Source organism: Drosophila hydei, unplaced genomic scaffold (genome assembly GCF_003285905.1).
Source record: "Drosophila hydei strain 15085-1641.00,03,60 unplaced genomic scaffold, DhydRS2 tig00008121-arrow-pilon, whole genome shotgun sequence".
Classification (NCBI taxonomy): Eukaryota; Metazoa; Arthropoda; class Insecta; order Diptera; family Drosophilidae; genus Drosophila; species Drosophila hydei.
The window spans coordinates 318,840-334,172 of NW_022045832.1; the positions used below are offsets into that span (position 1 = coordinate 318,840).

A 15,333-nucleotide genomic window follows, 5' to 3' on the forward strand; every position below is an offset into this window, starting at 1 on the left:
TTAATTGAAGAGCATCCGGAGAAATATCTTGGACACGCCCCCACCGCCAAATGGCATGCATTGACGGACGAGCTTTGTACGTGCTATGTCATAGGCCATTAGCCATTGCTGACTCTCGTCCTGGCCGCACACCAAGCCAGTTGGCCAGTTAGCCAGTGGGCCAGTTTGCCAATTGGTTTCTGGGTCAAATGCAACAGTTTGCCTGGCCAACCTCGTTGCTTTCAATGGTCTTTCGTAATTATCGATCAATAGACATGCATGCCTGTGTGAATTTAGAGTGTGCAACGGTTAGTTGTGGGTGTGTTTGGCAGGCACCATCACCACCACCAGCATTAGTTTGCCGAACTGTTGGCATCATTTATATGGCAATTAAGCTGCGTATAATTCGAGTGACGTGCCATGACCACGATGTTGAGCTGCGTCTATTAATAGCTGAGACCTTTCCATTGGCAACACTCGCCACATACCACAGCTGTAATCCCGCCAACCTTGAGTGTTGAGTGCAGTTGCGATGATTATGACAGCGCGATTTCAATTTTAATGAGCTTATGGACTGCTTTATACTAGCAGAGCTAGTTAGGGGTATCGCATCATAATCCTTTAGGGCACAACATGACAAGTGCAGCGGAAATATCAAACGGATCTTCAAATAAGTATATTGCCATAGACAAGACTAGTTTATCGTATACACTCACCTAATCTGACAAAGAAGGCCTTTGTCTAGAGCTGACAATGTAGCTGGGATCCAAGCTTTTATTCATAGTTGACCTGCCAGCACCTGGAACATGTTTGATGTTTCCAATCCTGTTTTTGTGTAGGAGTTTCATAGCAACTTCTCAACTGACGCAGCGACAAGCCCCAGCCAACAGGTTCAGGTCCATCTGTTGCAAAGCCAGCCTGTCGCACTCGATTGCCAGCGCATCACTTGACGCCAGCAAGACCAGGACACAACATATATGACGGGAATTGCACTGGCACCGTGCAGCGCCTGAGCCTGTTCTCTGATGGTGTGAAATGACAGCACCATAATAGCCGCTTCACCGTGGACATGGATTGATAGGTGCCTTGAAATTTCAGTTCAGGTGTTGATTGCAGAAGCCTGCCAGACTGTATAACTCAGACTGATGCACTCAGGTTGAGATGTGTACGAGGGCTTTCAAACGAACTTCAGACCTGTAGATGCAGTATAATAATTATTCATTTTACTCAGAGTCTGCTTTTCAGCTAGATACGTATCTGCAGATATATGGCAACATTTTATTATTTATTAATATTTGCCTTAAGTTTATGAAGAGTAGATTTAGGAATCTAGGTGGATGCTTCCAGCCGTGATAGGATTTCCGTATACTTAAAAATCAACCTCTTAAGTATCATTTTGCTAATGTTTTTTGAAAGGGTTCCAAATGCTATTCTGCAATATAATTTAAGAAGGGGATAAGCACTTGCCCAAAAGTTTTCAATAATGCTCGGCACACACGATTCTATGTTTCTGGGTAATTTTCCAAGACAAGTTGAGCGCCGATCAAGATGTGAAGCCAAACTAAGCTGCCGTCAATCAGGGCTTTTTTAGCTTGTGGGCGAGTTGCAAATTTGTTTCAGGCTGTATGCAGTTTCGCACAAAACTGACAAATGACGCAGAGGCTTTAGGCAGCGTTGTGAGACGGCTTTACTAATTGATTTTGAGCCAGTTGGCACGTTTTTGGCGCTATTCATTAGCGCAGCCAGCTCCAGTCAAGAGCTAGGCTTGGCCTCACAATAAGTCTAGAAAAAGCCGACGCGGCGGGCAAACAACATAAAGCATTGGCACCTTGGACGTGCGCTGCTTCATAAAATAAAAAAAAAACTCTTGCAACTAGCCATGCGCCAAGATGGCCTACAATGTGCCATTAAAGGTGGCCGATGCGGCCAGAGGTTTGCGGTGTTTGCCATTAGAGAGCTAAAGCAATTTTTGCCCACTCTTTAACTAATGTTCCGTTTGCTCTCCTTTCCAATTGCAGATGAACGACAGCACATACAGAAGAAGACTTTTACAAAATGGATCAATTCACATCTAAGCAACACCCAGTGCACACCAGTTAATGACTTGTTCCTGGACCTGCGAGATGGCCATCGGTTGCTGGCATTGCTCAGCACTCTGACACACAACCAGCTGGTAAGTGCCTCAGAAGAGCCTGGGATATGCTTAAGATTGTTAAGATTGTATATATAATAGTGTTATGTGAACTCATCTACTTTCTTTTTGCTTCACAGAAACCTGAGAAGGGTCGCATGCGCGTGCATCACATCAACAACCTGAACAAAGTGCTGCAGGTGATCCAGCAGCACGGCGTGAAGTTGGTGAACATCTCTAGCGATGATATTGTGGGTGGCAATCCGAAGCTGACGCTGGGCCTCATCTGGCTGATAGCGCTAGAGTTCAATGGCCAACATCTAGTCAAAAGCCATTCCAGCAATGGCGTCGAGAAGTCCCTGCTGGCCTGGGCGAGGCAGTACACAGAGCCGCATGGATTGGCGCTAAATGATTTCTCCAGCTCCTGGGCAGATGGACGGGCCTTCCTCATGATACTGGCTGCACACCTGGATGAGCTCGATCTAGATACGGCCCTGGCGCAGCACGCACTGCAGCGTCTCTACATGGCCTTCGACTTGGCGCATCGGCACTTTAAGATTGAAAAGCTGCTGGACGCTGAGGATGTGCACACCCACAAGCCGGACAACAAGTCCATACAAATGTACGTGATGTGCCTCTACCATGCCATGGAATCGATGCGAGCCACGGAGCGCGACAGGGTGCCCTGCACCAGCATTACAGATCTGGACGAGGTGCCGCTCGACAATGAGCGCGAGCTCTACACCTCCGACAGCGCGACCAGCATGGAGCTGAAGTCAGGGGTAGAGGAGAGCTCAGTGCGACCGCTGAGCACAGCAACCAATGTGAGCGTTGAGATCAGCAGCTATCAGGCAGCCTTGGAAGCGGTGCTAACACTGCTGCTTGAGGATGAGCAGCTACTCTCAGAAGATCTGCCAGACCCGGAGAACTTTCAGGCAGCCAAGATGCAGTTTCATGAGAACGAGAGCTTTATGCTTAAGCTAACCAAACATCAGGAGTTTGTGGGCGAGGCCCTCGAGGAGGGCAGCAATCTCATAAATGAGTCCCAGAAAAAAGATGGCTCCAGCCTGTCACAGGTGGATCAGAACGAGGTGCGTCAGCAGATGGTGCTGCTCAATGAGCGCTGGGAAACGCTGCGACTGCGCGCGCTCGATATGCAGGCCAAGATACTAATGCGGCTGGCTGAGTTCCAGAAGCAGAAGCTAGAGCAGCTGCGCCAGTTCCTCACCAATGTCGAGGATCGCATCTCGCACATGAGCGACTTGGGGCCCACCTTGGCTGAGGCCGAGCAACAGCTGACGGAAGCACGACAGCTGAAGGCGGATCTGTCCGAGCAACAGGAGCTGGTGGATAGCATTAGCAGCATGGTCGTCATTGTCAATGATACCTCCGGCAATTTCAACGATCTGGAGGATCGACTGAGTGCTCTCGGCGAGCGCTGGTCCCATGTGGTCAAGTGGATAGACTTGCGTAGCGAAAAGCTGCAGCAATACAAGTGCATCTCGCGTTGGCTGGATGCGCGCGAACAGGATCTGAAGCGCATGGAGAGTCGTGATGTCACCGACGTTGGCGGCATCACGCAGCGGATCAATGAGCTCAACTACTGTGCCAAGGATTTGCTGGAGTTGCAGCGCTACTTGATCGACCTGCGTCAAATGGTTGCTGCCACGCTGCAGGATGGCGACGACAAAGGTGAGCGCGTACTGATGCAGCTGGAGAGCTACGAGGATCGGCTGGATGCACTCAAGCAAATCTTGGAAGTGCAAACGCTGCGCATCGAGTCGAAAGGCTTCAACTTTGGACGCGAACGAGCCAGTTTCGACGACAGTCGAGTGCTGCGGCCTGAGGGCTGGGTGGACTATCAGATGATTATACGCTTCGGTGAGGGCGAGGAGGAGGACGAGGATGAGCCCGAGCCGACACAGCCCGAACAGCAACTGGACGTCCAGCATCCCGACCAATTGGCCAGCAAGAAGCGCAAACTACGCAATGCGGACAACTTTTTCGAGCTGGAAAATCAGATACTGCAACACTTTACGCACGTGCAGCAAGTGGAACAGCAACTGCAGCAGATACAGCGTCAGAGTCTGCGCAATCAGTGCGAGCTGCTTAAAGAGCTGCAGGCCGAGCACCAGCAGCGCGCCAACTGCTTGCCGGAGCTCAAGAAGCTCTATGAGGTGTGCGAGCAGGAGGAGCCAACACGTCAGCTGCAGCTGGAAGCAGCTCAAATCAAGCAGCTGGAGCAACGCCATGCAGCGCTGGCCACGCGACTGGCTAGCCAGCAGAGCGAAACCAGCAATCTGTTGACCAAGGAGCGCTATTACAATAGCCTGACTGGCTTCAAGCTGGTGCTGGCTGACTCCAGGGACTGGTACAAGCAGCACGCTGGCTCTGCCAGCTGCCAGGAGCTGGAACAGCGACTCAGCCACATGGATTCGCTTGCCACCGAGATTGCCGAGGCACGCGAGACAACCGAGGCGCTGGACGAGCAGCAGGTTGAATGGAAACAAGATTTTGGCATATTCTACGATAGCTGGCACGACATGAAGCAGGCGCTACAGGCGCTCATACAACAACGTGGCGGCGAGAGCGTTGCCCGTCAGCTGCAGCATCTGGAAGCTTTTGTTGGCAAGGTGGCCGCCCAGAAGGTGCGCGTATCCCATCTGGAGGCCATGCAACAGCAGCAACAGTTGCTTAATCAACTGGTCGATGAACTGGAGTCCTTAAAATCAAGCTACGACTGTGTGCCCGCCCACATGCTCAGCGAGGAGCTGCAGGCCGCCTGGCAACGTTTGCCGGAGCAGCTCAATGAGCGGGTCATCAAGCAAACCACCGCCATAGAGAACCTCAATCATTTTGTAGCTGAGTACAATTCGATAATAGCTGTGCTACGCAGCGCGCCACAAGTGCTGCAGGCGCAGGATCTGCGCAAGCTGGAGATCGATGTGATCAGTGCACGCAACTTCAGTGAGATTCTGATCAAAGAGGCGGAGCCGGCACAGCGTGAGTCTCTGCAGGCGCAGATACGTGCCCTCAATACGCTCTACGAGCAGGTGGAGCAACTGCATCAGGCCCAGCAGCAACAGCAGTCGGCACTGGAGACCCAAAGCGATGCGATACAAACGCGACTGCAGCAGACCGAACGCTGGCTGAGTGAACTGGAGGCGAACACGCCCAAGTCAGGCATTGCTGAGATACGCAACTCCAATGAGCTCTTCCAAAGCAAGTCGAAGTTCCAGACCCTTAAGGAGACTTGCGAGCGGGAGGCCACACAGTTCCGGGAGCTCAATGAGCTGGGCGGCGAGTTGCTGCTGCAAATGGACGAGCTGCAGAGCAAGGAGAAGGACTCCAAGTACGGTTCGCTGGCCAAACAGTTCACGCACCTCAATGCACGCTGGACGGAAGTTACGGAGGACGTCTACACCAAGACGGCGCTGCTGGAGCATATATCCACGCAGCTGGGAGAGTTCAAGAAGTTTATGGTCAGCGAGACGGGCTATCTCGATCGGCTGGAGAACAAGATTCGGAATACGCCCGAGAATGCTGCCGATGCAGAGGAAATTATTGAAGAGTTGGATGTGAGTTCATTTAGTTTAGATGTGATCAGCTTATTTCATTAATTGCTATTGTTCAGGATTTGGAGAACGTGCTGCGCGCTCATTCGGACGAGTGGCTAGACAAGATTCAGGAAATTGGCAACGAGCTAATTGACAATGAATTTATGGCCGATGTCATGCGTCGGGATATCGATGGCATTGTTGAGCGCTGGACGCAGCTGCAGCAGCAGGCCAAGAAGCGCACCGAACTGCTGGAGGAGAAGGCCAGCGAAGCGGAGCAGTCCGAGAAGGCAATTGTGCATCTGGGAGGCTGGCTAACGCACGTGGATGAGATACTCAGCGAGCATCTGGAAAATGATGTGACCATCGAGGATCTGCCCGATGATTTCCAGGTAAGTTAAGCAAACGACTTCCTAAGCCAGACAGCATATACCTGGCTCTCTAACTCCATAGATTTTGGCACGCGAATTCGCCATAAACGAGCAAAACTTCAAGGATATAAGCCAACTGATTGCAGAGCACACAGCCAATGGCAAAACAGGTGCTGCAAATCGCCTGAAGGAACAGCTTAACCTAATGGAGAAGCGCTTTAAAGCTTGCCAGGTCAAGCTCAACAAGTGCATAGCTCCTCAGTCCGCCTACGAGTCGCGCCTCAATCGCGCCTACGGAGATTTGCGCAACGTGGAGCACTCCACATTGGTGCTGGACGTGGCTTCGGCGGGTCCCAGCACCGTGCAGGCGCAGCATCAGAAGTGCCTGGTATGTTTAAAGGATTTTCAATCCATTGAATTTTGAACTAATGCAGTTGGTCTTCCGTAGCAAATCTATCGCACACTCTCTGAAATCAAAGCGGATATTGAGAGCACCATCAAGACGGGGCGTCGTGTCTGTGAGGATAAATACACGAAGAGTCCCAAGCAGCTCAGTCAGCGCATCGATGCCCTGAAGCATCTGTACAATACGCTCGGCGAGAATGTCACCCAGTCGAAGGCCTTTCTCGAGGGCCTTATCAAGCTGGCCAGACAGCTGGAGCACTGCTTCAATACGGCTGATGAGTTGATAAGGCGCTTCGAGTCGCCGCAGGAGCTGCACGATCGCAACTCCATACTGCTCGAGTTCGAGGATGTGCTGCAGCGCTGCGAGCAACACTACAACGAGTACAGCAAGTCCTGCGACAAGAGCTGCATGCAGGAGACACGCCAACGCATCGACGGCCTCAAGGCCACCTACCACAAGCTGACCAGTGCGGACATTATCAAGCGTCTGACTGAAATGAAGGCAACGCTGCAGAACTTGGACAACATCTCGATGGATACTCTCAAGTGAGTTGAACTATAACTCATCTATAACGGATTAATGTTGAGTGCTTTAAGCAGAGTTAATGCAAGTGAAGCTCTTACTAACAGCTTAGACTACATTACTTAATATTCAAATATAAAACCTTGTGCCTTAGATAATTGGTAAACATAATTAGATTTGTTTGTCTATTTGTCCACGCGTCTGTTGCTGTAAACATATCTTTTATTGCCAAAGTTTGCTTACAAACTTCTGCTGTACATAGATCTAAACTGTTATAAGATACTATATCATTTATATAACTGAACTCCTACAAATATGTTTTGCTTACTCTCACTAGTTGTCACTTATCAATATCAAAGTTCTTCAATCAAAGATGTGTATTAATTTATTCACTAGTTTATCAAATACTCTAATTGTATTGCTTTTGCTTTGCCCTTTCAGAACCATGGAGCACGATCTGAAGGAGATAAATGTGCCCTCGAATCCGGAAATTGAGAAGTTGCAACAACAAGTCATTGCAATAGTTGTGGTGCGTAGCAAACGAATGCCAATTTAAGAAGTTCGATCTGTGTGCACTAATTACTGAAATGCTCTTAAGATAGTGAACTGTATATAATTAGATTAGGCTAATGGTTGTTGTCTGTTTGAATGTGCTTTTCGGCTACTTAATGTGTCTTTCCCTGCGATTTTCCTTTATATTTGGTTTTTCTTACTGCAATTCATTTCATTTCATCTCATTTCATGCACTTGTTTTACGTTCGCGCTCTGCATATACATTGTGTGGCTGCTGGTTGTCTTCCATTTTAACACCTTTCGTTTCCTTTCAATACACACTCACACACACACACACACATACATAGAGGTGCTTGCGCGCGAATTCGAGCAGGCGCCAGCGCTGAAGGCATTTGCATATGCACTCAGAAATGGAATCAAATTTCTCATTCTTGATTGCATTTCATTTGATTTCGAACGGAATTGAAATTTTTAGTTAAAAAAAATAGAGAAAGCTTTAAACTAAGTTGTAAACTAATCATAAACTAAGATGTTATTATAATTGATTTAATCATTGTAATGCTCTAACCAAGCGGTGCTTTACCACATATCAGTGTACTTTGTACATTGCTATTTATTTTGTTTAAATACATTATTATTTATTCGCCATTTCGCATACCATTCATTAAGTAATAATAATAAAAAACGAAGAAACGAAACAATACATTCGTAATAATCTTTCCACCAAGCTAATCAAGAACCAGATAAATTTATTATTTATCAACAACCATCACCCAATACAACCACCACCAACCACCACATACCAGAATCACCGTATCACTAGCTCTACGAGGTCTAACTTGGTGTCATTTTCACGCTTCAAATTTCCAACTGTATACATTATAAATATATATGTATATATATATATTTATATATATAAATATATATAGATATATATTTTTGTTTTGCGTTATTTGGATTACTTGTTACTGTCCCTCCCACCCTGTCCAAAACATTTAAAAGGCGTTCAACTGTGGTTATAGTCCAATCAACACATCCCAACAACAACATATGTACATGGCTATCTGCTACTCCTCTCACCAACGCTTATGTACAGCAACCGCTTTCTCGGGCCATCATATGCTACTACTATGTAATCCCAATCATAACATGGCCCGCATGGGTCGCGACTCAGGCTTCACATGACCATAACTTTAAGGCGCAGCGAGTGCTTTGCTTGAGTTGAGCTTTATTATATACTATGAAACTATGCGTCCTTTGCACAGGATACACTGAAAGCGCGCTTCGGCGAGACCTCAACGCTTGCCACAGTTGCAAAGCCAAGAGCCAGCGATGACGATGATACGGAAATTGTTGTTGTTAGCGATACAGTGCGTCAAAGGCGTGCACGTACCCCGCAGGCCGGTGAGGGCAGCACGCCCAACACAAGTGTCTCCGAGGCGCAGTCACCGAAAGCGGATGCCCAGCCGGCCTCAAATAGCGGTGAACAGGTGCTGCCTGATTTGCTTCCACCTCAAACCTTTCGTTTGGCTGAATCCAGCACACTCTTCTCGCAGATATCGCTGAATCCAAACAGGGTAATGGAGTCGCCACCCCCGAAGCCAGCGAAAAACAAACGCAAAGCGCCGGCAGCGCCCGCTCAGGTGGTTGAGATAAAGGTGAAAAATATTCAAAATGACAAAATGTCTGTGCAGAACATTGCGCTGGAGCCGCAGCAGGGCGAGATTGTGGACACGGTGAACATTTTGGAGAGTGTGGAGCCGCTGCTGCCTGAGTTTGTGCAGACTGTGCAAATCGTGGACTTGTCCGAGGACTCGGACTCCTCCTTGCGAGTCGATGTCAATGGCAAGGAGGTGCGGCGCAGCAAGAGCAAACATTCTCTGTGCGAATCGCCGGTGGCCAAGGCAGAAGACACGGACGCAGATCCAGAAGGAGACGCCATATTGCGTCCTGCAGCGGGCAATACCAGCACGCCTCTGCTGCGTGTGGAGAAGCAGCGCATATCCTTCGATGAGAAGCGTAAACGTATTGCCCATGAGCGTGACATACTGCGCGACTCCGAGGAGGACGAGGCGCCACAAAGCGTTGCTGCGTCCAATGCCGACAGTGCAACAGCTAACGAACAGCGACCCAAGGCCAAGCGCTGGCGTCAGCTGCAGCCAGAAATGGAGGCTCTGACACCTGACACCGAGCCAGAGTCGCCCATTCGCAATAGTTTCTATAGCGCCGACAAGGAGACAGGTTTTGATATTGAGCCGCTGGTATTCTCCGATGATGAGGAGATACCGCGCTTCTCGCAGGAAATGACACCAACCTTCGACTCCGATAGTGATACGGTAATTTGGTAGAGCTTGGATCATCAATTCTATTCTATTTTCGCCACACCTCGTTTTCTATGTCTATCTTTTCTTATCGATCAACGCAGAGTCGCATTGAGACGCCCTCCGCGAAGAAGCCGAACTCGTTCCTGAGCAAGGTTCTGCACTCGATGCCCTCGCCGCTGGATGACTCGAATGTAACCCTTAAGAGTCCGCCCAGCGAACAGCCCAGCACCAGCCCCGGCAACTTGGAGCAGCGCGTCCAGGACTTCAATAAGCTGGCCAAGCAGATGATATATCAGCTGGAGATGACCAAGACCAAAATCGAACAGAGCCACGAGAGCGAGGCGTAAGTGCCAAACAGTTCAAAGGCGTCTCAGACTAAGCTTACAAATATTTTGCAGCGACGATCTCAGAATGCTGATAGCTCCAGATGCGGCAACTCTGATCTCACAAGGCGATTCCTTGGTGCTCGAAACGCATGGCAAACATGGCAGCATCTCACGTCCTGTCATGCGCACACAGATCATACTCAGGGAAAAGTTCCGTGAGGTTCAGCAGGCCAAGTAAGTAGAACCGAGACGATCCTCAAGACTTGCTCACGGGCTGAGAGTTTTTCTTACCAATCATTTCAGGCCTAAGACAACGGGCACATCGGCAGCGCGGCCCGCGCCAGACAGCGTTAATATTGAGGAACTGATCACTAAAGGTCTGCGGCGCATCCATGTGCTCATTGAGAAGCCCGTTGATTCTAAGTCCAGTACTGAGCTAGAGAAACGCTTGGACGACATCGATGTAAGTGTGAACAAACTAATTATACCCTGCACTCACTGAAAATCTGAATTCGGGGCATAATGGCTTTTTCAAAATGTATGTAACAAGCTGAAGGAGGCGTGGCAGAGCCTATAAAGTATATATATTCTTGATCAGGATGACAAGCAGAGTTGATCTAGCCATGTCTGGGTGTCTGTCCGCCCGTCCGTGTGAAGGCAACGGTATTGTAAAGGCTGTTTATTCTAGAATACCAAACGTCGTACAAATTATCATTTTTTTCGATAACTCAATCGATTTTCTTGACATCGATAAATATCGATAGCTTGTCTTGGTCTTTTAAGCGTAGCTTGAGCACCGTAAAAACGGGAGTCTTCAGATTTATTGACAGGTTCTTGCGTAGATGCTTAGAATGATAGGCAAAGCAGCTCTTTGCAGGCTTCAGGGTATCTCGTAGTCGAGCAGTCTCGACTAGAACTCTCTTACTTGTTACATGCTGGCTTTGAGCCAATATTAGAAACATCTGGTCAAAGAATGAAAACTAATTGCCCATAGCTAAAATGAATTGAATAAATATACCCCGTGCCTTGTCTATCTTAAGAAGGGCCATATAATAACTGAGATTCCAGATTAAAAATACCATTATCATTTATCTCTTTATTTGGTAAATAAATTCTTGATGGGCATCAATATCTATATCCCTCTCTCTCTTCCATTAGCTCTGCCTTAGTTCATTAAAATTTTTTATCTATATTTCTCTAATATTTAGAAGAGAAAGGTTAAAATTTTTTTTAGAATTTTTGTTTTACAGGGTATTTTTCGGTACAAGCAAAATGAAGCAGTCTTAAATGCCTTTATTAAAATCGAGCGCAATATATGTGTTTCTATATTTCGTATTATTTGCGTACTAATTTAGACATCGCTGAAGGCGTCCGCGTTTATTTTTGCTCTTGCTCCAACCGCAAGTTAATTGGCCTCTTGAGAATTCAGAGCAGCAAACTAAATGCTGCCATTAGAAATACCCAAAATAAACCGAAAATTTTGACATAGTTACACGGGCCGCTCGAGACAACGCGTCGTACGCCAACATTAACAACATCAACAACAGCATCTGCAACATTTAGATACATTCATGTGGGGAATCGGAATCGGATCGCACTCGAAGAGAGAACTTAAGAGTGTTGGGCTTGCTGAATTTGTGTAGTGTCATGTTCAATACAATAAGGAAATTTGTCATGAAAATATATAAACATATTTAGGTCAATTTGAAAAACAATTCGTGAATCTATGCGAAAAGCTGTTTCCTTCTCTATAATTCGAAAGCAATAAAAACTATTTTTAGTTTTGTTTAGAGAGCAGTTTTTTTGATATTAGCTAATGATATAAATTAAGAAAGTTTTAATTATTTTTTTACATTTTTTTAAAGGAGTCAAAGTAGAGCTAGGAATATACTTAAATTCCTCATTGAGTTTCCATAATAAAAAATAAAGAAATAAATTCCAAAAATAAAGAAATATTTTTGGGTACTTAGTTTAATGCCTACTCGATGCTTAGATAGAATATTTGATCCATTACTGCTGTTTAAGTCTCAATTTTAATAGTTTTAAAGTTTCCTTTCTCTTAATTCGAAACGCTGTGTTTGACAAATGGTCTTATTTCCTGTCACGATGTGAAATAATAAATATAAAAAGTCTTCCCAATTCGACAATTTCGATCCCCAAACAATGACACGGTCCAAAATCCATCATTAATCAATTCGTCTTTGGTTTGTTTATTTTCGTTTTGTTTGCTGGCCCCAATGACAAAAAAGAGAGGGAAAATATGAAAAACAAAAACCAAAAATCAAAAGCTGAAAACAGAAAAGTGGGAAACCTATATTTAAAAATAGAATGTTGTGAAGAGCGTGTAGTGAAGAGAATTTTCTTGATTGAAACTAAATTTGCTCCCTTTGCTGGCGGCGTTGAGTTCCTTTTTTCGATCTTTTGTTTTCAGTCTGCGCGCGGTTAAAATACGCAACGGTCGCAACGCTAGAAATTAATTTCGTAATTAATTTGATTGAAGTGCATTGAGCAAGTTCGCTTGGCGCCAAAACTGTTTGCTCTGCGCGCTCAAATGCAATTTTGTTGGTTGACACAGTCTGCCAGTGCGGTATACGAAAAGTCCTCACACACACCCCCGCACACCCACACACCCGCACACATTGCATCGCGTTGCGCTCTTGGGTGCCCCTAGGAAACACTTGCATGGAATATTCGTGCTCGTTTACAACCGGAATTGAATTTCAATAACCATTTGGCCCTCCCAGGCCAGAAGTGTCCATTTTTCCGCTGTGCGTGCTGCCATTGCCACTCGAACATGTTCTTTGTTTTTTTGCTTTTTTTTTGTGTAATTTTTGATCTTAAACTGATAACTGAGTAAATTGAACGGATGCTTGAACTCGTTGCAGGAACGGAAAGACGATCTGCAGGTCATTGTTGGCGCCATTGGCAAGAATACCCAAGTGCCAAAGGTTCCGCCCGTCATGATAAACGAAATCGAAAAGGTTAAAAAAAAACACTTGTCGCACGACTAAATCATTTTCCGAACCGATTGCACTAGAGTTTGCTCTATTCATTTTAATTTTTTTCTCTTTTTGCCACAGACTAAAAACAATTTGACTGCTCATGGCGACAGCATAGAGCTCTCGCTGACGGAACTGAAAAATGTCACCCAAATTGGCAATGGGAACGGCGCCACCAACAGCCGACAGGGTAAGTGATTTTGATTGCTTTCAAACTAAAGCTTAAAAGGGTATATTAGCTTGCGGTGGATGTATGTGTAAGCAAAGGCAAATATTTGTGGTTTGTCAGTCTAAAGAGTTGAAGTTATGCCATTCACATGACATTGAAAACTAAATGGATTAAAGAGTTTAGTTAAGTTTATATATTGTTATAAAACGGAAACAAATGTATTTTATTTAGTTTGTTTTGCCGTTGAATACATTCCTTAGGCTGCTTCCAAATAGGTGTTGACATTTTATTTAATACACAAAATAAATCTACTCATATATTTAAATGAACAATATAGTATGTATATGTTTATTTATAGTCACAAATCAAAGTAATTAAATATTAAAAGTAGCTTTCTGCTTTGCCTTAAAACTTGTTGAATAAAATATGAAATATTCAAAGTAATTAAATATTAATAAAAGATTTCAGCTGTGGCTGAAGAATATGAAATATTCATATTCATATCAAATGAATCTCTTGTGCATAAGTCATATTCAACCAATTGCAGAGACTGAACTCAATCACTTCAATTGGCAAATGCGAGAAGGAGCGAATAAGCACGCACGCTTGCATCATTTGCTTCCTAATTGCTTTTACACATTTTCGCTTTTGAAGTTTACGATATCAAATTTTGCTGCAGTCGCCGATATTACGTTGTATGACATGGCATTTGTATGCTATTCTGCTCTACTCTGGTGCTCGCCCGGCCCACACAAAAGTCGAAGCAGCGTAGGGCGCGCATCCAAACAGAACTGCGAACATCTCGCCTAGATGTGTACAGCTGCGTGCATACGGATGGACCAATGTTGACTCACTTGTGCAGGGTGTCTTTCATGCTGATTGTCGATCAGCGCCTTTTGGAGTACTAAGAGTTACCCGAGATTAAGAAGTCACATGCAAAAGTTACAGGAAACTGTCGCCCAGCCACATTTATTGAGCGCTTACATGGAAAAGATGCATTACAGTCGCTACACAGCGGAGGCGCCTGCTGTGAATCTGAAGGCGCCTTCACTATGAAACGAATGAAATATTTCTCTGACTGACCGACCTTAGCTCTTGTGGCGTTCCCTCTTCAATTAATATAGATTTTAGTTTTGTGCTGGACGACAGGGAAGTTGCTTGTGATGGATATGCTATGTCTGGCTGGAACCTGTCAATCGCACTCCTATAGAAAGCTTTCTTGAATCCTGAAGATTTAATTAATTTCTCAACTTCTTCATTGTACATTGTAGTGATATGATAATCGGAATTGTTAATATGCAACGGATTTGTGTTGGTCATCAAAATATCGCACATTTTCTTGCCATTCTTGGCTATTGTGAATTCGGCCATGTTAAATGACCGCCTGCGTTCCGCGAAGCTTTCTTTATGACTGCCAATGCTATGTTGTGAGCTGGCAGATCTAAGGATGCCTGCCCAGGGACAGATGATGACAACCTTTTTGCCAATTTTTATGTGTTGCCTGTCGCATGGTGTAGGTGGAACTCCAGGAGTATTAGATACCACAGATCCAAAAATTATGGTGCGTTCATTCAGGCTTTTCATAGACGATGTGGGGCTTGCGTCTGGACTCTTAGTGGCATACAATGGTGGCTCCTCCGGCTCAACGTAATGTTTCAAAATCGATATGCTACTTCGCTCATGAACTAAGTGCTGTCGCACTATATTTGGGCTTACGGTTAAGTGCTCCCATGGATATGGTGTCATTGACCTCACTGTACGCATTAGGCCGTAATCACGATGGTCCGAAAGAGGAGTATCTGTGCTAATTGTTGGACTCCTTTTAAACGATAGGCATTGGGAATTGGCAGCGGAATCTGTTGAGGCGTTGGAACTCATCGTTAAGGTTCTAGATAATACAGCAAAGTTATTTTTTTTTTTATTTTGATATTTTTGAGTTTTTTTGTTTTAGTTTCAAGTTTGTGTGTATTAGAAGTGTGTAAAGCTCTGAATTGCTTGCCTGGCATACTTAAAGTAACGGATCCGAGTGCTACGAT

General features: G+C 45.7%; 2 protein-coding genes across 17 annotated transcripts in view; one reads left to right on the forward strand and one right to left on the reverse strand.

Moving 5' to 3' along the window:
* The window catches only part of LOC111604277 (dystrophin), a 146,917-nt gene that overhangs the window by 16,700 nt on the left and 114,884 nt on the right, over positions 1–15,333 (forward strand). For 11 of the 16 annotated variants that reach the window (XM_030224985.1, XM_030224994.1, XM_030224986.1 and 8 more), the window contains 12 exons: positions 1,998–2,152; positions 2,251–5,688; positions 5,745–6,059; positions 6,121–6,426; positions 6,487–6,989; positions 7,408–7,495; positions 8,745–9,815; positions 9,905–10,146; positions 10,202–10,363; positions 10,433–10,592; positions 13,015–13,110; positions 13,210–13,318. In XM_030224985.1, the coding sequence (XP_030080845.1) occupies positions 1,998–2,152; positions 2,251–5,688; positions 5,745–6,059; positions 6,121–6,426; positions 6,487–6,989; positions 7,408–7,495; positions 8,745–9,815; positions 9,905–10,146; positions 10,202–10,363; positions 10,433–10,592; positions 13,015–13,110; positions 13,210–13,318 (6,645 nt within the window). The remainder of the gene's footprint in view (positions 1–1,997; positions 2,153–2,250; positions 5,689–5,744; positions 6,060–6,120; positions 6,427–6,486; positions 6,990–7,407; positions 7,496–8,744; positions 9,816–9,904; positions 10,147–10,201; positions 10,364–10,432; positions 10,593–13,014; positions 13,111–13,209; positions 13,319–15,333) is intronic. The other 5 variants (XM_030224992.1, XM_030224993.1, XM_030224990.1 and 2 more) reach the window with 2 other exon arrangements.
* Positions 14,260–15,318, reverse strand: LOC111604280. Its single transcript, XM_023322296.2, has one exon. It carries the CDS (start codon positions 15,173–15,175, stop codon positions 14,348–14,350), a length of 828 nt encoding a protein of 275 aa, XP_023178064.2. The 5' UTR covers positions 15,176–15,318; the 3' UTR covers positions 14,260–14,347.